This window comes from Perissodus microlepis, chromosome 1 (genome assembly GCF_051167445.1).
Source record: "Perissodus microlepis isolate ML-2025 ecotype Zambia chromosome 1, ASM5116744v1, whole genome shotgun sequence".
Taxonomy (NCBI): domain Eukaryota; kingdom Metazoa; phylum Chordata; class Actinopteri; order Cichliformes; family Cichlidae; genus Perissodus; species Perissodus microlepis.
The window spans coordinates 16,259,939-16,284,513 of record NC_140461.1 but is presented as its reverse complement, the minus strand read 5'-3'; the positions used below and the strand labels follow the sequence as shown (position 1 = coordinate 16,284,513).

The 24,575-nt window shown below is 41.5% G+C and overlaps 1 protein-coding gene across 7 annotated transcripts; it reads left to right on the top strand.

Annotated features, from left to right (window-relative positions):
* Positions 1 to 614: 614 nt before the first annotated feature.
* Positions 615 to 22,236, top strand: pax6b (paired box 6b). 7 transcript variants are annotated; one of them, XM_084932039.1, is made up of 14 exons: positions 615 to 788; positions 6,685 to 6,874; positions 9,887 to 9,940; positions 10,813 to 10,836; positions 13,304 to 13,434; positions 13,737 to 13,772; positions 13,857 to 14,072; positions 14,441 to 14,606; positions 17,852 to 18,010; positions 18,318 to 18,400; positions 18,488 to 18,638; positions 19,224 to 19,336; positions 19,588 to 19,729; positions 20,441 to 22,236. In XM_084932039.1, exons 2-14 carry the CDS (start codon positions 6,862 to 6,864, stop codon positions 20,524 to 20,526), a joined length of 1,374 nt encoding a protein of 457 aa, XP_084788165.1. In that variant the 5' UTR covers positions 615 to 788; positions 6,685 to 6,861; the 3' UTR covers positions 20,527 to 22,236. The 7 variants fall into 7 exon arrangements, with proteins under 7 accessions (XP_084788165.1, XP_084788173.1, XP_084788193.1 ...); XM_084932047.1 differs by lacking the exon at positions 615 to 788 and adding an exon at positions 6,326 to 6,462; XM_084932067.1 differs by lacking the exon at positions 615 to 788 and adding an exon at positions 9,529 to 9,602 and having other exon boundaries at positions 6,520 to 6,874.
* Positions 22,237 to 24,575: the final 2,339 nt, after the last annotated feature.

Sequence of the window (24,575 nt, the reverse complement as noted above, 5' to 3'; positions counted from 1 at the left end):
ACTCTTCACAGTTTCAATGTAAGATCGGATGCTCGCTCAATCTCAGCCAATCCTCTTTATTCTTAAAATCAACGGGAACACATCCGAGTCATAAAAAATTATTATTATTATTATTATTATTAATAATAATAATAATAATAATAATAATAATAATAATAAACATACAGTGCTTCGATCGGGTGATTTTGAGCGCAAACAGCTCAAACATTTTTAACCATACGGCACGCTTCTTGCTGAAGTGCTCTCGAGCAAGTTTTAGGCTACAAGTTCCATGAATAAATAAAACACGAACAGAAAGATAGAAATCAAACTTTGGATTGAAGTAAAAGCGGATAACATTCACTAAGGTGATGATGTAAATAAAAATAAAATAAAATAAATTATCAATCGGGGAGCGAGCCCGCAGAGTGAATTGTTAGCTGTCCGCCCCTGCACATAGCCGACACACCGGGAAAGTAAACAGGCCGGTGTGCTCCACATGTTGGTTACCTTGCGCACTTCCCCATTCTGCGCTCAGCGTCCTGTCCAAGGCGTGACGTCGAGTCGTCGCTCCAGCCAATCACTGCCAACTTGAGGCTGATGCTGAAGGGAAAGTTGCTGGTAAGAGTCGCAGATTTTTTTCCCCCTCTCACTGACATTTCAACTTCACGACGGATTCAAAGGTAGATAGATTTTCATCGGGACCTATAAGTTTCTGTTTCTGTGACACGGAGGAGAGATCCGGGGAGGGAAGAAGCGAGTTTATATGCACAGGATATCGGTCAGACGCCTCTGCTGCCTTTCTTCCGGTGAGTTTGGCTGGACTATAGCCTACTTTTAAATAGTCTCCTTTTAAAATTTAAATCTACTGTAACTTACACGATAAACCTCTGAGAATATTTAAAGGGTATCCTTTCTGTATTTTTGTATTTTATTTCATTTTTTTAAATCCTGAAAAAAAAAACGCAGTTAAAAGCATGCAGACTGATTTCAAGCCGGGCGCACTGGGAAAGTTGGGAAAATTACTGGTTAAGTGTTTGCACGTTGCTTTGTGTATTACAGAGTAGGAAAACACCAAAACAAAGTGGAAAACAATAAGCCCAGTTCGTTTTTGTTTTTTGCTTGTTTTTTTGTCATCTATCGCACACGCGCACACAACGTGTAATTAGCGATCTTCACACAGGAATTAAGCGCTCGTCATTTCTTTTAAAAAGCGGCTATTATTGTGCGAGTTACGCCTGGAGGGGAATTCAGCCTATACATCAGGAATGTGTACAGTGAGATCCATTCATCTATGCACGATCTATAAGCGCAATGGAAACGTCGATGTCCATCACCGGAAGATTTCATTCTGTGGGCTTTTTCATCAACATGACACGTCTGTGACATTTTGGAGAAACAGCGCGATATTTTGGTTGAAATGCTGTGAGTTAACGTTTAAAGTCAGAGGTACTGTTAAAGAACTAAAACACTTAAAAAAAAAAAGTTGTGAAAGCAACTTGCAAGCACGTGCTTCAAATCTTCAAAAACAACGAAGTGAAGTGACTCGCGCGCCTTGGTGGTTTTCAGATTGATTTTGTTCGGAGGGCCCGGACCTGCTGTTTATGTTTGAGGTTATTACCATTTAATTTCTTCACACACCCCCTCGTCTAATTACGAGCTTTCAGTTGCATTATTATTTACACCCCTCACACATGTACTCATTTCCACACAGTATCTGGAAGTCTTTGGAAGCCTCGGGTCAAGGTTCTTGTATGTTTGGCTGCAGCGTGTCTTCCTGTCACACTGGCCGATCAGCGCTGTGACACCATTAGCCCCGGTGTTTATCACAGCCCTCAGCCTTTTGCTGAGGGCTTTAGCCTTTTATGGACTGTACATATTCTGTGAACTACACAAGAACACGCCGTAGTCTTCACTGTGTCCCCACAAACTTTACAAATTGTTGGGTGGGGTTAAACTACACAGGATAAACTAAATAAAAACAAAATTTTCCTTAAACGATGTACAAAGCACTCCACACTGTGGAGGTGAATGTGACTAGAAAATGAAGCCATTAGATGAGCCACGAGGACGTTAACTGTAACAACATGCTTAAAAAATAATAAAGAGCAGGGTTTGAGCGTGTTTGGCATCCCGACAGAGCAAGACGGGGGCCACCTTAGGAAGCTACATGCGGCTGCCCAGTCCGTGATGGAGTTGCGTTTCTTTATGTTTACTCAGTCTGATGAAAAATGAGTTGCCACTAATGGAGCTTCTGTTGCGGGTCGCTCTCCACGTGCGCCACCACGCTTTCAAAACAGCAGATGGATAAATATCGGCGCAGAAGTCGAACAAGCAAGTGACTCTTTGATTATGGCTCATGAAAACAGAATAATACAATCGTAAACGCGCGGATGATTTATGCAAATAAACCGGCGACGTGCTTATGAGGAGAAATGTGACCGGTCGGCTCTGTCTGATGAATGACAGCTCAGAGCTTTGCAAGAATGCAGCTACACGTAAAAGTCGAAATTTTATACATCGGTGACAACAACAACAACAACAACAACAATAATAATAATAATAATAATAATAATAATAATAATAATAATTATTATTATTATTGTTATTTGCTACCTGGAGTTTTTTCACGTGTCCATCAACATTTACAATACTGCTTAAAAACACAAATGATAATCATTTAATTGAGAATTTCTATAATAATAAGATTATTTTAAAAAGAATAGTAGAACATTTATAATGAAAGGTAAATTAAAGTACATTTGTTACACTCATAAATATTTCATTTATATTTATTTATAATAAATAACAAATTTATTGCATATAGAAAACTCATATTTATATAATTATTTGCTCACCAGTGAAAGTAGGTGTAATACAGTTCTGGGGCTTGTATGTGTACACCACTTAATATGTATGTAATTGTCTAAGAAAAAAAAAATCCCCTCCTATATTAGATACAATTTAAATACAGAAAATGAAGATGCACATCACACCAGGCTTTTTATTGTCTGCGTGAATCACCGTGTTTTCCAAGCGATTATTACTCGAATCAATGCTGCAACAATATTTCTAATAGAAAGCTCAAAGGTCCTGATTTTTGTTTATATATATATATAATTTTTTTTCCTAAGGTGAGTAAACTGTGACCTCCAGTGGAGGTCATCACAACTGTAAACAGTTGTCAATTTTAAATAAATAATAAATCAAAGCAGGCTTTTAGGTGTGGGGTCGTGTCCAAATATAGTGTCAAGTTGTGAAGTGAAAATGAGTTAAAATACTCTATCTTTCCTTCACCAAAACAAGGTTTTGTTTTTTCAGCTAGCTCTCTCTTTTTCTTTTCTTTCTTTTATTGTATTTAAAAGTTTCTGCAGGGGTACAAATACCACACTGCCTCAGGGGAAAATAGCGACGAGATTAGGCTTTCCTTTCAAGGCCTATGACATTAGTTGCTGCTAATCCGAATTGGGCTAATTGCTTTCCCAACATCACCCTTAAAGACTTTTACAGCAATGCAATCTACCTTATAAAAAGATAAATGTATAAATAAAAAATGTATATATTCATAGAGAGGTGCCGTTGACCTACTTGGCATATCACTTAGGTTTCTGAATAAATAAATAAAAAATTAATAAATAGATGAAAAACAAAAAAGAAATCTCTTGAGAATGGAGACAACGAATTAGCTCCTGGAGCGGATTTACAGCTTAACCAAAGAAATCAATAACATGCTGGAGGTATTGTTTCCAAAGAAAACTACTTGACACACTCATCGGGGAATCCGTCTTTCTATGAAGGCAGGTTAGTGGTGTGAATTTTTGACAGCTGCACTCTGTGACAAGTGAGTAGCAATAACATTTGCACTACAAAGGTGCCTCACAAATACACTTATTCAAGCGTCTCACCAGAAAGAATTTAACATTTAGGCAAGATGTTGAATGTGTTTTCTCTCTCAGTACTGTTACACTGATTATGAGAAGATGACATTCTACTTTTGACAACTTCCCTGTCTTATTACTAGAAACCAGCAGCTGCTAAAAGTGGCACACGTCCCGTGCACGCGCGGCTGACCGAGGCGTCCACGAGGACGCAAACTTTAGCGCAGAAAGTTTCATCTTGCGAGTCTTCTTGCGTCAAAGAGTCAACAACCCACCATAGATTTTTTTTGTATTACACGTCGACTTTTAGTTTAATTCCTTTCGAATATCTTTTCTCAAATTAGCCACAACATAATCCATAAACTTGTGAACTTGAATTGCATTGATGTTTCATAATAACTGCTAATTGAAAGTTCCAACTTCGCCGTGTCCTTGATGTATTTATTTTTTATTTTTTTACAGTAAATTATAACCAACACGAGGTCTCTCACTGCACAAACCCCTGTCAGGAGGGGCAACAGGGTTGGGTTGTGTGTGAGGAGGTGTTTGTGGTCTGATGCATTCTAATGGAGGGGTTCTTGACGTAAAAATGTTTGGGACCCCCCCCCCCTCCTCTCTTAACTGATATAAGCTGCGGCCATTCACGGTAGGCCTATAGGCTGAGCCACCAGTCTAAGTGAGTAGAAACAATGCAGGAAGGAGAAACAGATGAATGTGCTCGTTTAGTTTACGGGTTGTTTGATGAAGGAGTATTGGCCAAAGTGTTGTTCCTCACCGCGGGACCCTCAGTGACAGTTTGAGCCGGTCCTCTCAGCTCATTATCTCGCCGGCCCACTGAGGGCCCCATTCAAGCCGGGCAGTCCCTCTCCCCCTCCCCCCTGTCCCTTCTCTCTCTCTCTTCTCTCTCTCTCTCTCTCTCTCTCTCTCACCCTCTCTCCCTCTCTCTGGCAGCGTCGTTTGTCTACTCATTGAACCCGTAGTCAGGAATGCGATGGTTGTTAGGGAGCCCTCTTTCACCTCCGAAGTGTTTTATTGATGAGCTCGGACTTCTCCTACTTTTTCACATGTCAAAGAAAGTCAAGTGTAGGCCTCCACGACTTCATTTCACGGCCTCCCATCCCAATAAGAAGAAGAAGAAAAGGAAAAAGAAAACGCATTTCTCTCCCCCTCCCCCTGCTCATGTCTGTCCCTCTCCCGTCTCTCTCGCTCACTCTCTCCCTCTTTGCCCTTTCACGCACCCCCTTTTCTGCTTCTCCACTTTGGCTTCAGCATCCACACAAACCTCATTCTCTTCCCCTCGGTTTTCCTTTTTGGAATAAGCAACGGGGCTCCTCAGTGCCGAGACTGGTGCTGGCCAAAGCTGGAAGTGTACGCTCAAACACGGGCGCAGAGGGGGTTGATTTTGGGTGCGCTGAGGTGTGCGCTAATAGTCGGTCATTCAGCCGGCTCAGTTTGGGAGCGTGTGGCCATGGCTACGCACTCATTTGCTTTTACTTTATTTACGCGTGCTATTTGCTGTCAGGTCGCAGGAGTGACGTCGCCGTGCCTCGCAAATGTGTCCATAAAAAGCACCCGAGCCTGCCTAAAGGCCGGACTCTTTATGTACGGTGCTCTTGTTGACACGATGGGGGTGGTGGGGTGGGGTGGGCAGGGTGATACTCAAAAGAATCAACAAAAGCACGTGGTGGACATTTTTGGTTGCTTTGAGTGTGAGTGAAGGCCGGACAAGTGCAAAATGATTTTCAAAGCAAAACAACTTTCTTTTTCTTTTTTTGGTGGGGGTGATTAGATGATTTACTTTGGAGCTCAATCGCTGTGATATAAGAGTTTAAAACTGGTGGTTTTTCAAAGTAAAAGTTTTTAAACCTTCAAAGATGACTCCCAATTGCGGCACTTGCGCAGGTGCAACATCGCGCTACATTCAGTCCAGAAGGGAAAAAAGGGCGCTGAAAGTTTTACGCAGCGCGGATGTGCGTCTCTATAACGTTAATCGCATCTGTAGTGCATCGGCTGCTTCATAAAAGGCACGCTGCAGCTCTTTGTAATTTTAATTTGGTGTTACGAGCTCCAGCATTCCAAGTGTGCGCTGCTCCACTGCTAGTTTCCGTCCCCCCCACTACAACAGACACACACACCACCACCCACCGCCCACCCCCCCTTGCGGCTCCAGCTAGCCTCAGGTTGGCGCTGAGCATGCCTGAGATTCCCTGTGCGGACCCAATTCAGCCTGGAAGAATAGAGCCTTCCGTCCAATGGGCATTTCCGAGGCACTTCCTTTGCAATAGGGCAATATTCAGCAAGTGAGCGCAGAGTATTTGCATGCGTGGGCTGATTAGTGGGTTGGGAAGACGCGACTCTCTCTTTCTCTCTCTCTCTCTCTCTCTTCCCCGCTTTCTCGCTCTCTCTCTCTCTCTTTCGCTTTGGCTCGGCCCCGTTTCCCGCTTTGGCTGTGGTGCAGGGGGAAGTGTTTATATGGGGGATGATGACAGAGGTCGGGTCGCGCTAATGGGCCAGTGAAGAGCGGCGGAGGGAGGCGAGGCGAGGCGCACACAGCAGACCAGGAACACATACATTAATACACTTGTTCCATCACCAATCAGTATAGGTGTGTTCTCTTACCCCCACCTCCTCCTACCACCACTCACTCACTCACTCTCCCTCCCTCTTCCCCTCCTTCCGCTCTCTCTCGCTCTCTCTCTCTCTTTCTCTTCCCCATCTCTCTCTTCCCGACTCTCTCATTCGCTCTCTCACACGCCAGCGCGCATCCTCGCCAAACTCCGTGCGTCCTGACATCTGAGTTCACTGTCAATCTCTGTCTCCTTCGCAGGGATATCCCCTTCGTCTCCGCCGAAGACCACTGGAAACTAAATTTTTTTTTCTCTTCGAAACTTCCCGGGAGAGAGCGATCCTGGTCGCCGCTTTTTTCTCCCCCTTCTCTCTTTCTTTGGTGTGGACAACTAGGCTGCAGCCCATAGTTTACCCAGGACTTTGATAACGACGCAGGATGCCCCAAAAAGGTGAGATCCTGACTAAAAGTTTGTCTTGTTGCTGTTAAATTATGCATTATTATTTGTGATAGCCTAAATTATTATTATTATTATTATTATTATTATTATTATTATTATTATTATTATTATTATTATTATTATTATATCGGGTTTATTCGCGGCTGTAAGTGGAGGGTCAGTGTGAGGTAGAGGGTGTTTTATCGTTTGGACTGTGCAGCCTGGACTCCCTCAAAAGTGCGAACAGCCTTTTAGCGTCTCTGTCGGTTTTATCTGCTCGATTTTTGGTTGTTGGGTTTAAGCCCACAGATAGCTTGCTGCTTATTTATGACAGCAAAGAGTAAAAAGTCACGTTGGGCCAGGACAGTGATCATCGTGGAGAATGGGGCGCAATGACCCGTTGAGGAAAGGTGTCAGATTGATTCATGCAGGCGAGTCACCCAAGCGCCTTCTTAAAAAAAAAAAAAAAAAAAAAGCCTTCATGAAGCACTTGCTGAGGAGGCCCGTGTTCAGCGTGTTTGTTTGTGTGCCGGGGATAACACAACTTTACTCCTTGTCTCTAATCTTCTTCGGTGTGTCTTTAATGACAGCGACTGAACTGCTTTTACATTTTAGCAGTCAAGCTGTGGAGTATTTTAAAATACTCAGATAAAGAGGCCTTGGCTAGCCTCAAATTTAAAATGTTTCAAAAATTTTTACAATTAATAAAAGAGAAACTGAAAAACAAGCACAAATTGTTGATGCTTTGAAACTATTTTTTTAATCCACGTAAATAAGCAAAACCTATATTTTAGTGCAAAGCCTCTATTGTAATTTTAAATATAATTTTTAAAGAAAAAATGCATAAAATAATTAAAATAAAACTGCAATGAAAGAATAAATAGCTCTGTAGCTTTCTATGTTAACTTACTCCTTTACTCTTAAATCAGATTAAGCTCTAATGCAATAAATGCTTTCTGTGACATGTGACTTTTTTTTGATTTTTTAATTCGCCTTCATGTGCATATTTTCTCTGTTAGCCAACAGCAGGGCCACTGCAGTTCAGGCCTACATGTTCTCCTTCCTTGTATGAATGTTGTGAGCGCAGGATCCAGCGGTCAGAATAAGCATGTTGAATTAACACATTGTTGTTGCGGATTACTAAAGGGAAAGAAATGCAGATTAGATCGCAGTTAACCTCAGGAACAACAACGTTTGAGCTTTCGACCTTAAATAAATGATTAACCACTTGGACCTTACAGGGCTATAAGCTACTGGCAGCAGTGTATTTGCAGGCTGAAGCCGGTCTCTTATTATTTTTATTGTTATTATTATTATTTCACGCACACATACAGAGATATTCACACCTGCTAAAACCGCCGTGACATTAAGTCGCGGCTAATAAAAATATGTAGTATCATTTACAAGTTTCCTGTGTCTTTAAGATTAGTGGGTAACTCGGCCTATGCGGGCCAGTGTGAAGGAATCTGAATTTGATTAATGACCGAGCAGGCTATTTGTTACAACATGAAAGAAAGCTACACAATCTGAACTTAACGGCGTCCCTACGTGCATCTCACCGACTAGCCCGAGACTAAACACAATCTGTTAGACGTCGACATTACAGGCCATTTTACTCTGTACACAACACAACTTTGCACGGAGAGAGAAAATGAAAACTTCAGACTTCTCCCTCCGTGGCCCCCTTTTTATCTGTTCCCCCATTCAAAAGCTTCTTTAATGCATTTGTCTTTTCCAATTGAGCGCCCTACTGCGCTGTTGTGTCTTTAAAACCGCTTTACAACCCGCACCAGCAGCACAAAATAACCACCAAATATTTATAACAAGAAATTACTTTTCCAAAAAAAAAATAAAAAAATCTTGTTCTATAAAAGCAGGGCAAACAAAACCCCACATTCACGCACTAGCGGCGCAGGGGTCACGGTCGTGTGTGTGTGTCTGCGTGTGTGAAAAAGAGAGAGTGCATGTGTTTGTGTGTATGTGTGAATGGTCCCGGAGGGGGTGGATGCATGCCTCCGGCTCTTTGTATTAATCTGAACTTGTTGGTGTGTTTAGAGGGGAAGCTGCGTGTTTCTAGTCGTGGAGGCCGAGTTTTCGCCCCGGGTTTGAGGTATACGGAGGCAGAAAAGGGGGTGCATTGTTGGGAGTCCAGCAGGCTTTGTACACCAGCTTTGTACCCCCTCCTGGTGTGGACTTTTGCGGATCAGTGAGGCGAGGTAGACAGCGTGTGTCACTGTACAGTTTCCACGACAGACTCCGCAAGAGGAAGGCTATCAAGTTTTAAAAACTACACTAAAGCCTCTTGCTGGGACGATGAGAAGCTGATTTCTTTATAAGAACTAACAAGAAAAAAATGGGGGGGAGACACCAGGACTATTTTTTGTAAAGAGACAATGCTGTAAAGGAGTTACAGGCCCAATATCACATCACGGCTAGGCTGTTAGCTGAGATTTATTGTGACAGGTGCTTTCGGAAACAGGCCTAACAGAGACGTGAAAATAACGAAGATGAATGTTGTCCCGCGTCGATTTTAATTGATTTGTTTGGCACCAAAATTTAGGTTATCTGTAAAAGTAGGGCAAAAAAAATAAATAAATCTGAAAATACAGTAAGTACATCAGTGTAGCTGTGGCTGTGCTAATGTGTTGTTTTGCTTTGTCCTATAGGGAGACATTAAGTAGTGAAAACGGCAGATGATTGACTAAATTGTTATAGCGTGGACAGTCAACTCTGTTTCCAGGCAAGTTTAATTAAAATACATACATACACTCAGGATGTTTTTATTTAAAAAAACAAAACAAAATCATAATTATGGATCAGTAAATGTTTAAGAACCAGATCCGCAATTTAAAAAAAAAATAAAATTTAAATCGGACGACATGAGAAACTTTTTTTTTGTTGTTCAAAGAAATGTTGCAAATTATTTGACACCTTAAAAACAATAATAATAATAGTAAAACAGATCTGTACACCAGTTTTCTGATTTGCTGCTAACCACTTTTGTTATTTCCTTGTGACGCTTAGAATACCACAACCAAGCCACGTGGGAGTCTGGCGTAGCTTCAATGATGCAGAACAGTAAGTTGTTTTCTATATATTTTATTTTGAAACTTTTGATTACAGCCGCAATGTGGTTGCATGGAAGCAACACCCACTGACATTTTTCTATTCATAATTTTATCTTTTATATTTATTTATTGCACTGCTTGTTAACATACATTTCAGAAACACTATTTTTTTAATTTGATTTTTTTTAAAGAGGGCAGATGCATGTGCAGTCATACATTTTCAGGACTTTTTAAGAGCAGGGATGATAATATTTTTAAGTTATTTGATGACGCTTTCATTGCTGTTAATTTATTATTATCTCCCTCCCAAATGATAGGTAGGCAAGTTATTATTGAACAAGTTAATCACACGTCGTCCTTCCTTCTCCAGGGAGAGAGAGAAAGAGAGAGAGAGAGAAGGGGGGATTAGAGGGGGGTGCTGGGTTGAGAGGGAGATTTTTGTTTCTGCTTGAGTTGGTATTAAATAATTGCACAGCCGTCTGCATTAGCGTTAGAGCTGGCTGCCAGGCTGCATACAAGATTAGCTGCGTAGAGAAGAGCCCTGCATGAAACATGAGGGAATAGCAATAATGTCTTATGTAGATTAGTCCATATTCTTCACGGACAGACAGCATGAACTAGAAAGAAAATGCTCATATTATAACCGCAGGCCTCACTGTTAGGTGCAGGCTGAACTCAGAGAGGAAGATAAATATTAACAACCATATTGTCGTGGGTGCCAATCAAAAAAAAAACAAACCCAAAACATGGTAGATGAAGTTGCTTATAGGCCTCATGTGTTTAAAGTGGCCTCTTGCAGATGAATGATTTGTCTTGTTCCTGGTGTGTGTTGAAACCAAAAAGGATAAACATGAAACATTTTCTCTCTTGCTGCTGGACAAGAGGTGTATGACATCTGTGATGAAGGTGTGTGGAATAATTTTATTATATTATTCTCCATATACCTTGATGACGTGTCTGTGCTGTAACCTGTGCGCATTAGTCCGAGTATGTTTGAATCCAATGTTGGACCACGTGAGAGGTGGACTGTTTTATGTGTAGAGAGCTGTGATTCATAAGAAAGCGCTGCGGGGAAAAAACCCCCCCAAAAACACGAGTGGCTTACTTTTGTTTTTCTCCAACTGGTCGTGGTGCTACTAGATTTTTTTTTTCTTACGTTAAATGGCACAGCAATGTGATTTCTTTCTTTTAATCTTATCAGTTGTCAGTTATAGAGATGACAGAGCCTTAACAAACCTGTGTACAATACCCACTGGATTGATGTTAATAGGATGCTCCCCTGGCTTGGCGTGTGATGTCTGGTGCGAATTGCCGAGGAGATATCATTGGGCCCGGCCCTTTGGGTTGTCTAAAGGTCGCGACGGCCTCGCTGGCTTTTGTGCTAATAACTCCTGGGTGTATATAGTGGGGAGCGTCCAAATTGACACCATATGTTTTCCTATTAGTCGACTTGCAATAGAATACAAGGCGCATAATCAGCGCCAGCGGGCGAGATCAACTCCGGGCACTTGAGGGAATTGTGCCGTGATTAAGACTTAACCTTAGGAGAGTTTGATTTTTATGTGATGTCGTTATCTGACGGGTTTTATCGATCCGGAGGATTTATATGATGGTTATAAACCAGAGGTGACGGAGCAACCCTGGAGAACCCGCAGAGCAGGGCTGCTTAATGTGGGTAGGCCAATTTCAGCGTAAGAAGTCTATTAATTCCACTTAATCCTGGAATTACCAAAGAGCAGGAGGGATGATAATGGATTTACTATCAATCAGATCCACGCAGGAAGATTATAACACATAGCGGCCAAAAGGGATATGTTGCTCAGTTAAACAGGTTTATTCTCACTCAAGTAGCTATAAACAGGCCCGATCCCCCTATTTTTTATTTTATTCCTTTCTTTTGTGTCATCTATATAAAATAAAGTCCGTATTTAAAGCCAACTCCTATGGCACATTTCAGCACGAAGACGCCAACCGATTCCACACAACAGGACTGCGGTGGCTGTGAGCATTTGTTGTCAAATACAAACAAGGGGGGGAAAAACTGCATGTCACTTTTAATATGTTAAGAATCCAGGCGCGCCCTCGTTTGTGTGACCGCGCGTAGCCCCTGGCCACCTTAAAACGAAGTCTCCCTCGGAGGGTAAACGAGTAGCGTCCAATTTTGTCTGAGTGATATCCAAATGCAGACAGAAAGGGTCGTTTTATCATGCTACTATTTGTCGTGACGATGCGATTTTCAAAAGCAGAGCGGTGTCATAAAGTGACATGCCTGCCACAAGTGCTCCAACTGATCTTTTCAATTAGCCTCCCATGCATGATCCGAGGCGACTTCCGCCTATTTCCAGAAATTAAGCTCAAACTTGACGTGCAGCTAGCTTTATTTTAAAGACAAATGTCAGGCAGGCTCATCATATTTTCCCCCTCTTCTATATTTGGAGCTTATTTATTGCTAAGGAGCCTCTGCTCCCGGAGTCAATGCACCGGGCGGCAGCGCAGGGGAAGGGAGCGGAGAAACAGAGAGCAGCTCAGGCACTCCGGGGAGTCAGCTCTCCCTTTTGGCTTCAGGTTTGCGGGCTTTTTCTGTGCTTTAGAGCGATTCCATACAATTATTTAAAGATAATTTCTAAATATCACTAATTTTTTTAGACACTAAGCAAAAATAAAACCTCATATTTTAAAGCGAAATCCTTATTTTTTCCTTGTCTTTCTGATGCGTAATTATGGCATGTTTTTTTTAAAGGATTGTCATGGGAAGGATTTTAGCGATTTAATATCGTTTTTCCTACAAGATGCTTTTGAATTGATGCTAATTTAACACATTATTGTAGTGGAGTGTTTATGGGATCGTCGGTGTGGCTGGTTATTGTTTTAAAGCACTGTTTGTGAGAGAGGTGCAGGTCTTGGTGATGGGAGTGGATAACGGTGCGGGTGTTTTAACGCCCAGGTTTGCCGGTTTGCTACAGGATTGGATGAGTTTCCTCTGGCCAGATCATCGACTGAGCTGTAAAATTACTATGAGGAAAAAAATTCTATATTTTTTTATTCGGTGTATGTCGTGCTGCTGTGGTTTGATCCATGTTTTTGCATGTGTTACTAAATAGCTGACGATGCGCCGAACCTCACAACAGCTTAAAAAAAGATTTCTGGAGTGCACTCCGGTTTAAGATATTTTTATAAAATCGTGTGAGAGTTTATTGTGAAACTTCTCTATTGCTGTGTGCTCTGCATCATATCACATTGCATCTATAACTCGATTATTCTGAACGCTTAAATCATTCTGCTCACCATTACTTGGAAGCCGTTAGCTTTATCATATATTTCAAGAGGAGCTGCGACATGATTTGATGACTCCGGTGCTTTTGTCTCCATGTAGGTCACAGTGGCGTAAACCAGCTTGGTGGTGTGTTTGTTAATGGCAGACCGCTGCCGGATTCCACCAGGCAGAAAATAGTTGAACTTGCTCACAGTGGTGCTCGACCTTGCGACATCTCCAGGATACTCCAGGTGACAATCCCACTCCTTTTTTATGAACAGAAAACGCCTTCATAAAGACTTTGGTCTCAGTGAATACAAGGAAATTAATAATAATATCCAAAAGCAAAATTATTGAAAACAAACCGATTTGAATTTTCAATTAAAGCCAGGTTTCCAGTAGCAGTTCACGACCGCTTTAAGCCAGTAAAACCACTTATTACTTTTCAATTAAAGGAATGTTTTAAGGACAACAAACGGAAAAGTAATCTGCCTGCTGTTGTAAAGAATAAATGCCTAATATATCATTCAAGGCATATTTTCTGTATTTATAGACCCATGATGAAGTCCAAGTGCTGGACAGTGAAAAGGTGATAATTATTTGAGCCATCTTAGCAATTCCGTTCATAGTCGTAAATAATGTATGTGAATTGTGTCTTTTGTTTCCCGTCCAGGTATCCAACGGCTGTGTGAGCAAGATCCTTGGTAGATATTATGAAACAGGCTCCATAAGACCGAGAGCAATAGGCGGCAGCAAGCCCAGGGTCGCCACTCCAGAGGTGGTCGCGAAAATCGCGCAGTACAAGCGGGAGTGTCCGTCTATCTTTGCGTGGGAGATCCGTGACAGACTTCTGTCGGAGGGGATCTGCACCAACGACAATATACCCAGTGTAAGTGTATTGACTGTAAGTTGTGTGCATGATTTAATTTGCCACATGAAATGACTTTTTTCTCATGCACTGGAGGAAAAGGAGAAGGGCATCCAACCATTCAGTCTTATTAAGTGCACTGCGATTCAAAGCGTGGGGCACACATTACTGCGAAAGTGATCAGCCAAACATACGCTCGGTTTTGATGGGGCTCGTTGTTCATTTGTGCGCTTTGCCAGAAACATCTTCCTGTACATATTTATTATGATTATAATGCTCGCGTTATGCGTGTAAGAACACGTGTTTTGCCCGCGCGAGCAGAGACGTGCCGATGCTGCGCTCCATCCAATCCTAATCCAGACTTTTATCATATGTAATTTGTCATTCAGGTGTCATCAATAAACAGAGTCCTCCGCAACCTGGCTAGTGAAAAGCAACAGATGGGCGCAGATGGCATGTATGACAAGCTGAGAATGCTCAACGGTCAGACAGGAACTTGGGGGACCCGGCCCGGCTGGTACCCCGGAACATCAGTGCCAGGGCAGCCCAACCAAGGTGAGCCTCATTGTCATGCAGTAGCAATAAAGACACCTTGACGCACGCACAGTTGTGAGGTTCTCTACAAAAAAAGAAGTATACATCCGGGTGGTGTGCTGGCACGCAGTAACATTTATGGTCACCCACAAAAGCATCTGATTTGAATTCAATGAATTAGGTTTAAAGTGAACTTTGTGAGGTCACCACAAGTTGCCATGTATGAATATGAATAGGTTTACGGCCTACTCTTCCAGTGATTCCGGCCCGTGGCTGTTTGCAGGAAGGTATTGTATGGTCATGCTTTTGATGCTCTGAACAAGACTGAAAATGTAAAACTAGTCGATCAGAGGAAGCCATAGGCCATGCATGCATTCTGAATGTCTCCACTGTCCCAGACATGGATGTGCGTGACAGAAGCTTGTCCTTTCAGCAGAGGTGTCCATCCAACAGCCTACATTTTCCTCCCCGATGGGGAGGCAGGGAGCCGGGGGAGAGCTGTGTGCGGCGATGTTAGCACAAAGGAATGCTTTTCCTTCACACGCAATGATTAGTTATGGGAACAGTCCTCACTACGTGTAATTGCTCATTAGAGAGGGCTTTGTCTCTCATTATGGCAACATGCAGGAGTGTGGAGATGGTGAGGCTGCTGTGGAAATGTTCCACTTCAGAGGGTTTCCTGACGGCCCACTGCAGGCCAAACACCGAGCAGCTTTTCTTATAAGAAACTACAACTTTGCAGGCAGGAGTTTACGATCACGGTTTATTTGCACATGTAAAGCGGAAATGCAAGGGTTGGAATTAAGTCCGACAAGATTTAATAAATTAACTAAAAAAACAAAAACAAATTAGCATTTGTGTGACGGCAACTGGTCACGTGGGGCTGTCAACGAGCAGTAAAGCGGAAAAGATCATATTCACGGCTAAAATAATTCATTTAATGATGAAGCTATAACGGCTAATTTAAATAATAATAATAATACTAATAATAATACTAATAATAATAATAATAATAATTATTATTATTATTATATGTAACTATTTAATGTTAGGTATTTAATTATAATAATGATCATCATTTTCATCTGTTGTATATATTGTTTTGCAGCCTAGATTAAAAAAAATCTCCAGAAATAAAACATATAATAATAATAACAATGATATAAAAATCTAAAAATAACAAAGTTGTGTTTGATTAAGTATTTGGGTAAAACAGTTGTTTCAGGGGAACGAAAATATGTTTTCAATCAGACAGCCGAGTAAGCACATATAATGGCTACATGGAGAGTGACAGGGCCCCAAAAGAAGACAACTCTATCCAAAGAGAAACGAATAAAACTCCACACCGATGCTGTCTTTCATCTCTTTCTCATGCTCAGTCGCTGGCTATATGGCTCTAAATCCCGTCTATAGGATTTAGTCTCTCACTTTCTCTTTCAGTTTTAAGCGGTTTCTCAAGAGTGTTTTGATCCAGTCTCAGCAGCTGAAAGGTGCCGCAATTGGTTCGGTATCTCTTTTTTTTTGCTGCTTTTCCGCCTCACTGGCTGAGACATCGTGATACTAAAGAATGAGTTTATTTCCCAGCGCTTTTATAAAGAAAACAAATCCCATCCTAGCGTCAGTGGGTCTGGCGCACGGATAATAGCTGCACATTCACTCCTTTTTATAGATTATCCGGAGTGAAGAAACAAATAGCGTGGATACAAACTATTGGTCTATAGAAGAATACTTTGGCTATTATGCAGCAATGGAAATTGTCAAGAAATGTGTCCCATCAGGTTTCCTTCACTGAACAAAAACGGACACATATAGACACTAAATGTGTTTGGAGGCCTGTGTGAAGCAGGGAGAATTTCCACGCAGCGGAACTATGAGGAAATGTGTAACTTGGTTTATTTTTCTATGAGGCAAACACGTGTTTTATTTTGTGCTATCGCTCTATAGTTCATAGAAACACATTAAGTAATTGGCTGATCTTATAATCCACGTAGGTGAACAGTTACTCGGCCTTTTCTGCACCTTTTCCCCAGTTTTGCAACAACCTGGAGTACATGACTCCAGCTGCTCGGCTCTGGGTTTTTTGGAACACAAATAAAATTTGCTCTGAAAAAGAAAATGCTGAAATGCCACTTCATGGCGTGAACCCACGGGGCCCAGAGCGCCATCGTTGAGATATTACATAAACCTCTATCAACACACCCGCTGCTTAATTTCGCATTAACTTCTTGGTGTGATAATGATGTCCAACAACAAGACAGACATTAGTCGATAAGCCTCGCCCTGCGAGTGAAGGGGCCTTCAGGCCCACCGCGGACAAACAGCAGCAGTGAATAGATTGGCCTTATTTTGGTTGTTCAGGGGGTTGCATGCTCTCTCCTCACTCATTTGTTTCCAATTGAAGACAGAAATCCTGACTGGCGTGTAGCTGGCCGGGGGACGTGATTAATGATGGTAGTGGATAAGGGTTAACACACTGGACTCAAAGCTCTGTTGACTGGGATCCTCGTGCGCACAATGCCAAAGTACTATAGCCTGTGTGCCTCCAGAGAGAGGGGATCCTTTTGTCATCTCCTCCAAAAGCTCCCCTCCACACACACACACCCACCCCCATCCCATCCCATATATTACACCCACCGAGGGCTCACTGCTCGTCCCTGGCTGTGTCCATAGTTTAATGGTTTCCCTTACTCCTGAAGGCATTGTATCATTCTGAAAAGCGTCTTCTTCTATTCAAAAGTTGGTGGTCACCTCAATGGCCATACCAACGCCCATATGGGAACGGCCATTGAGGCACTGCTCTGTCCTGGAGGAAAAAAAGGGAGGGGGTTTTGGAGCTGTGTAGAGAGTTTGGGTTTTAAATACATTTCATAGGCTCTGAAAAGAGGCTCAGCACATCTTGTCACATTTCTCTTAACCTTTTGAGAACACACGCCATTGTTGGGACACGATAAGTACGCGGAGCTTTCCCCTTAGCCAGCCTGTTTTTCCCACAATATTTTATCAACAGTTTAACCACGAAGCCGGTTTGATGTTGTTCCTTTTTCACGCAGCCAGTCGTCTGTAAAGTGGCAAACATTAGGAAGAAATTGCAATAATTCCTCCAATTTTGAAACAAATTAACCATGATGGGTGCTTTAATTAATGATGTACCACCGAGGTCTGTACAATTAGCGCTAGGCTGATACAACACGAGCCCCGATAATTAATTATTCAATTAAGCTTAAGTGAATGTATATTTCCATTAATTTCTCTCTCCTTTTTTTTAGATGGCTGCCAACAACAGGACGGTGCAGGAGAAAACACAAACTCCATCAGCTCGAACGGGGAGGATTCAGAGGAGACACAGATGCGTCTGCAGCTCAAGAGGAAACTACAGAGAAATCGCACATCCTTCACACAGGAGCAAATCGAAGCACTGGAAAAAGGTCAAATATGCAGTGGATAATTTTTATAATTAGTTTTAAACATCCAGACTAATGTTTTATCCATAACACAATACAAACATTTTGGTTATTGTAAGCAAATTCAAAGAAAACGCAAACTGCGTGAGGGACTACATTTCTTTATTACACTGCGTTAAATAAGAAGCCTAATTAAAAACCTAATGTTTTGGATCCAGGGCGAAAGACACGCAATTGTTTCACTAATAGCTCTGAATAAAATTAACTGCCCTTGACCTAATCTTATGTTTATTTACTAACACTTATACCTGTGTGATTAATCCCACTGCAGAATTTGAAAGAACTCATTATCCAGATGTTTTCGCGCGAGAAAGACTAGCAGCGAAAATCGACCTGCCCGAGGCAAGAATACAAGTGAGTGATCGCAACTTTTATGAGCACGTTTAAACGAGGTTTTAAACTTGAAGCTAAAATTATGCTTTTCCCATCCTTCATCTGCAGGTATGGTTCTCAAATAGGAGAGCAAAGTGGAGGCGAGAGGAGAAGCTGCGGAATCAGCGCCGGCAGGCCAATAACTCCTCAAGTCACATTCCCATCAGCAGCAGTTTCGGCACCAGCGTCTACCAGGCCATTCCACAGCCTACCACACCGGGTAGGTCAACCTAATCAGAGATATTACTTTGACCATATGCCCAGTAAGGTAAAATAATACTTAAATTTAATGTTTCAACTGAAATTATTAAAAGTGCAGTCCTACTTCACACGCGCTGCACAAGCACACACTACTTTGTTACAATTTTTTTTTTTTTTTTTTAAATGCATTAATACTGTGATGGGTTCCATAGGCTCAGTGGGTTAAATATTTACTAAACAGTATCATGCCACAACCTGCGGATTCATATAAAAAGGGCAAAGGAGGCCTCGGTGGCTGTGCGCTCTAGTTCGCATGAAGAAGCGCCGTTGCTTCCCTTTGATGGATGATTGAGCAAAACTTCTCAGCTGACTATCTGAGCAATTACCGAATCAGGCACGAGGGTACACCGGCAGAGCTGAAGCTCGTGAAGTCAATCACCTGAGGCTCTCGCTGTAGAGCTATCTGTCCGGGCCCATCAGCCTGTCAAATAAGGCGTCACCTTCCGCACGCACTGCTTAACGCTAATGACATGACTTCTCTCACCGGAGCTCGGTGTGTGTGAGATTTCTGCGGTTTCAAGCGAGTTTTCATTTTCATCCACAGTGTCTTTCACCTCCGGGTCAATGCTGGGTAGACCTGACACCGCACTCACAAACACCTACAGTGCGCTGCCGCCGATGCCCAGCTTCACCATGGCAAACAATCTACCTATGCAAGTAAGTCAAATACTCTGCATACATTACATACGAGTGCTTAAATAAAATGAATTTAAAGCTGGGTTTTTACAGTGACTGGTGTGACTATAAGAGTGGCAAAAAAAGTACAAAATTACATAGGCCTGCATACTGTAACTAAAGGATTCGTGAAATAATTTGATAGTGTTAAAAGCAGACAAACTAGATTACAGACTACTGAGCTGCAAATTATGGTTGGCTAAGCTAATGTAACATTCTCTCCTCATTTTTAGCCCAGCCAGACCTCCTCTTATTCCTGCATGCTGCCTACCAGTCCGCCTGTGAACGGGCGGAGCTACGAAACATACACGCCCCCTCATATGCAGGCACATATGAACAGCCAATCTATGACCACTTCTGGTACCACCTCAACAGGTAGGCAGAAAATTTCACTTTTTTAATTTTTTATTTTTAAAGCAGCCTGCTTGGGAATTAATAAAGCAAACACTGCACTCTTTGAAATATCTGCCACCTTTCCAGTAGTCAGGGGATACTACAGAGTCATGTCTGATTCATGATCTGTCATCCCAAGTTTCCTTTTCCTTTGGTTTAAATGTCTGAGGATCTATATCTCTACATCGCACATCATTTTTCTCTCCGCAGTTGCATGAACGAGACTCATTTCTTTGCCACTCTGGGCCATCATGTCAACCCCACTACTCCAGCCCATAGTTTAGTTCCACCCCATTAGGATGTTACTGAGAGCCATATATACCGGTTATAGTCATGAAGAGTTAATCATGCATAACCACATTTCCTCTGTGCTAAATTGCTAATTAATTTGATTCATTTGCTGTTGTATTCTCTCTGTTTAAATGCCATTGCCAAAGCCTCAATTTATTGAGCTTGCAAGCATTTTACCGAGCCACCACGTGCAGAGCTTTGTGACTCATTGCAGGCCCATGCTCATCTACCTATTTGCAAGCATTTAAAGCACAATGCTCTGTTAGTTAACTGTCATACTAACCGTGCATGGTAAACCTGCTCATCTAATTTTAGCATTTAGACTGCTTTTTTTTTTTTTTTTTTTAAACTTCTTTATGTGTTTCCAATCTGACATCAATCTTTCTCTCTTTGTCTTCACAGGACTCATCTCTCCTGGAGTGTCTGTCCCAGTCCAAGTCCCAGGAAGCGAGCCTGACATGTCTCAGTACTGGTCAAGACTACAGTAGAGAGAAGAGCTACTTCACCCTGTAACCACCCACTCCACCATCGCCCTCCGGCAGTGCTCCTCACACATACACGGCACAGGAGAGTAAAGAAGACGAGAGGGTTGAAAGGAGGCAACAGACAGAAGAGGAGGAAAAAAAAAAAGAGAGAGAAAGGGACTCTGGGAGAGCCTTTGGGACGTCTGGGCTTTGTTTTTCCAGTGGGACAGTGTGCTGTTATGTAGCTCTAGGCACATTCAAACGAGGACTTGGAAGAGTGAACAACGATGGGAAGATCGGGGGGAAAAATGGACCTCTGTAAAGTGCCCGGTGTTAAATTTATATGGAACAAAAACTTCTTATCTGTTTTTTTTTTTTCTATTTCCAACTTCAGTCATTGTTTCCTTTTGTTCTCTGGTGTGTTTGTAAATGGCCATTTGTATGTTAATATGAAAAACCAAGATCAAGTACTGATAGATGGACTGCTAGAAAACCATGTTGGTCTTGCGTTTGTTTGAGAGAGGAGAACCTGAGAGATTCTGCCATGACTATCTTTTAATCTGCTTATATCAAGACTTTCTACCAGCCTTTGCATGGTCTCTGGACGCTGTTGCATATCATTAAAGACGAAAAGCTGGAGGGAAGACTCTTACTGTGTCAAAGAAAAAAACACAAAAGAAGCAACAACTATTTATTGGTCTTATTCCTTGCGAATGGATATTTTAGCAGAGGAAACTCAAACTCGATCCACCCACTGAGGCTGTGGTCTTGGCCCCTCTGACGTGAGCCTGCATTTGCTGGCTTATTAGACACGGATCACTATGAACAGCTTCAAGTGCGCAAAGAAGGTGCGACACGCAACCCAACTCGGACCCTTTTGCTTCGGTGGTTGGATTGACACTTGATTACCACGAAGAACGTTAAATGTGGAAAACACAGGTGCAAAAAAACCCTGTAGTCTGTAAATGGTAGACTGCATCTTCGATATAATCCAGTTTGTTTATGTCAAAATGTAAAGTACTTGTCTTCCCTAGAAATCTTCCAGAAAGATTTCACCAATAAAAGTTGATTTCATTTATCCCCCTCCTCCCCCCAGAATATTCTATAAATGTTCCATGCATCATAAAATACATTTTCTTTAGGGTCAGGTACAATTTGTCTCTTAGGTATAGTTGTATTATAGTGTCCTATGGTCAAAAAAAAAAATGTGCAACTAGAAATATTTAATTCCTATAATTATGATTAAACATTGCTTGACAGAGTTTTAAACTTAAGTGTTTGGCAGTTGTTTACGAGTACATATCAGATTTAATCATTGTTGATTGTAAAACAGACCAAAGCCTTTGTATTTCATCTAGTACACAATGTTTTTTTAAAAAAAGATATTAGTCTTGTGTTGCAAAATTTTGTAAACACGTTCTGTTCAACTATATTGGCTTCGAGTTCGTAAGACTGCAGTCGAAACCCGCAGTCCTTATTTATAATTGAAGACCATGGGAGGGTTTTTCTAGCATCATCTGTCATGCTCTTTTGAGTTTTGCATTTTTATTTCGGTGTGTACGTAGAACATGGACACATACTGGGTTTACGTCTGAGCATTGCTTCTGAGATAAAACGTCTACACGCTGTCTCTTAAATATTTCAATTTAATTTTATTTAAAATGGAGCTTTCTAAATGTATTTTGTGAAAACTATAAAAAACATTTTGTACAGTAAAATTGTGTCTTAAAGAAAGCCTTTTTGCCTGGTTAATGCTGTGTCAGCTTTTACTGAGCAAGGAGAAACTCTCTTTTTTTTTTTTTTTTTGCATCGTTGCTGCAAAAGTGAACAACTCTAACACGGGCCGGTGCCAGTGCGACAGCTTGTGGTGAACGTAACACGTTCGATTCCTTCCCAACAAAGGTGTCCAAAATAAAAAAAACACATTCCTGATGTGTGGGGCCGAACCAAGTCGACACAGACCACACAATGAGAAAGGTCAAGCAATTCAACGTCTCTTGCTCTTGTTTTAGTAGAGTTACGATGGTATGGAAAAAGAAAAAAATACAGGACCGATGACGGGACCAATGAGGAAAAGGAGGGAGCAGAGAAGAGAAAGGGGAAAAAAAAGTCATGAAATAAAGCAGTCAGTGCCTAGAGCGAGGTGGAGGAGCGATTGTGTGGCAGAGTGAGTTATTTTGCTTCACTTGCTGCCTCAGCAGGGGGTGGGGGGTTGTGTGTGTATGTGTATGAATTTAAAGGGGTATGGAGGGGGAGAGAGAGAGAGCGAGAGTAACCATCTAAAAGGAAAAGTTATCCATGAGAGAGTGAGGTCAGGTAAGATTCACTCAGCATGGACCAGCTCCGAACATCCTGCTAAATTGATCAACTTCATGTAGGTGTCTCACTCGATATTAAATAGTTCAGTTAGAAGTTTGCAGGATTGGAGGTTAATCAGATTTTTAAGAGGATTTTTTTTTTCTTGGACTAAAGCAATTTCTCTGTTCATTTAATCCAGTTTATCACACAAATGGAGGAAGTCTGTTTCGGGAGCACGAGGAGGGGAAGACGGAGCAGACTCGATGACTGCGGCAAGACGGAAGAGGAACATTAATAATTACAGAGAGATTCAAAATGCAAGAAAGACTGCAATTAGTGGAAGTCTAAATAATACACAGCTTCGGGATAAAATGGTTTAAATGTAATTCTTGTGCGGAACAAAGTCAGGCAATAGAAGTTTCTGTAAAAGTTGCAGAGAACTTTTTACTTTTTGATATGATTTTTAATGAGACACAATAATTCTGACCTGGAGAAATCTGAATCTGAATTCCCACAGCAAGTGAACAAATGCTGACGCCCGGCTACTTAGCGTCTCAGCGTGAGCGTGTGCTTGAAGCAAACATGAAGTCATGCCTCCCTCATCATTATGAATACAAATAAAGAGTAGTATAAGCTTTGAGTAAGATGTTTTTGACAAGTATGGCTTAATTGGTTCTCATCTCTAAAGCAACACACAACAACACATTTGAAGGGGAATCTGCTTTTACACTAAACTTCTCAGAGAAATAGTTAATGCAGAAAAAAGATATTGAATCTGGTTAAGAAAACACCCTACTTTTTACTTCTTTAATAGTATGTGATAGAATACAATCCATAAAACCCAAGTAAAAGCAACTGTATTCAAATAGTTGGCTTTAGCTAAGAAACATATAGATGTGCAATCTCCACACTACTTCAGGAAGAGCTGCATAATATACCTACAGCATTGAATGTTCATCTTATGTGACAGTAATATGGATTTCATTCACATGACAGTCATTTACAGACTGGTAACATACCTAGTAATAAAGGTGCATTGCATTTTGAGCAACACAACTGAATCAGTCAGAAGAAAGGTGACAAAACAGGCAAACACTTGGCTAATCATAAGCCGCTGCATTGTGGGAGGACGCTGACAAATCCGCTCTATGATAAGTCATATGCTAAATTCTAAATTTGATTCAAAACATTTTATAAATTAAAAAAAAAAAATCAGCTCAAGTGCTTCTGAACAGAGTAGACAGAATGTGAATCAGCATGCTGACATAGAAACTTGGGCTAAATAATGTAAAACAAAAAAACAACAAACTTGCATGCTAGTAAAACGGGAACATAAACACGTGTCAAAATGAGTCTGTTCTATTTTAATCAACCTTTAATTTGTACCCTGAATATGTCATCAGCAACAATAACTTTAAAAAATGCGCTTTTATCTTTCATTCACATGCGTAAGTGACCTGCGTACGAAAACTCATTCTTGCTCATAATATACACCTGATACAAGAGCGCTCCACTCATGTATGAATCCGTCAGGTAACACTACCCTCTCCCGACAAGTGTTGCAGATGGTTACCAATACTGCCAGTTTTTACGAGCAAAAATATTCAAACTGGCATCAACAGCAGACTGAGGAAAATAAAAATGAAACATTTAATTTTTCATGTTGATTTTTTCTTCTCCTCTGTTTCTCCATGTCACCGTTTGACCTAATTTGTTCTTTTGGGCTTGTCATGGCAAAGCAGCTCATCCAGCAAACATGCCTGATGAGGTGTGAA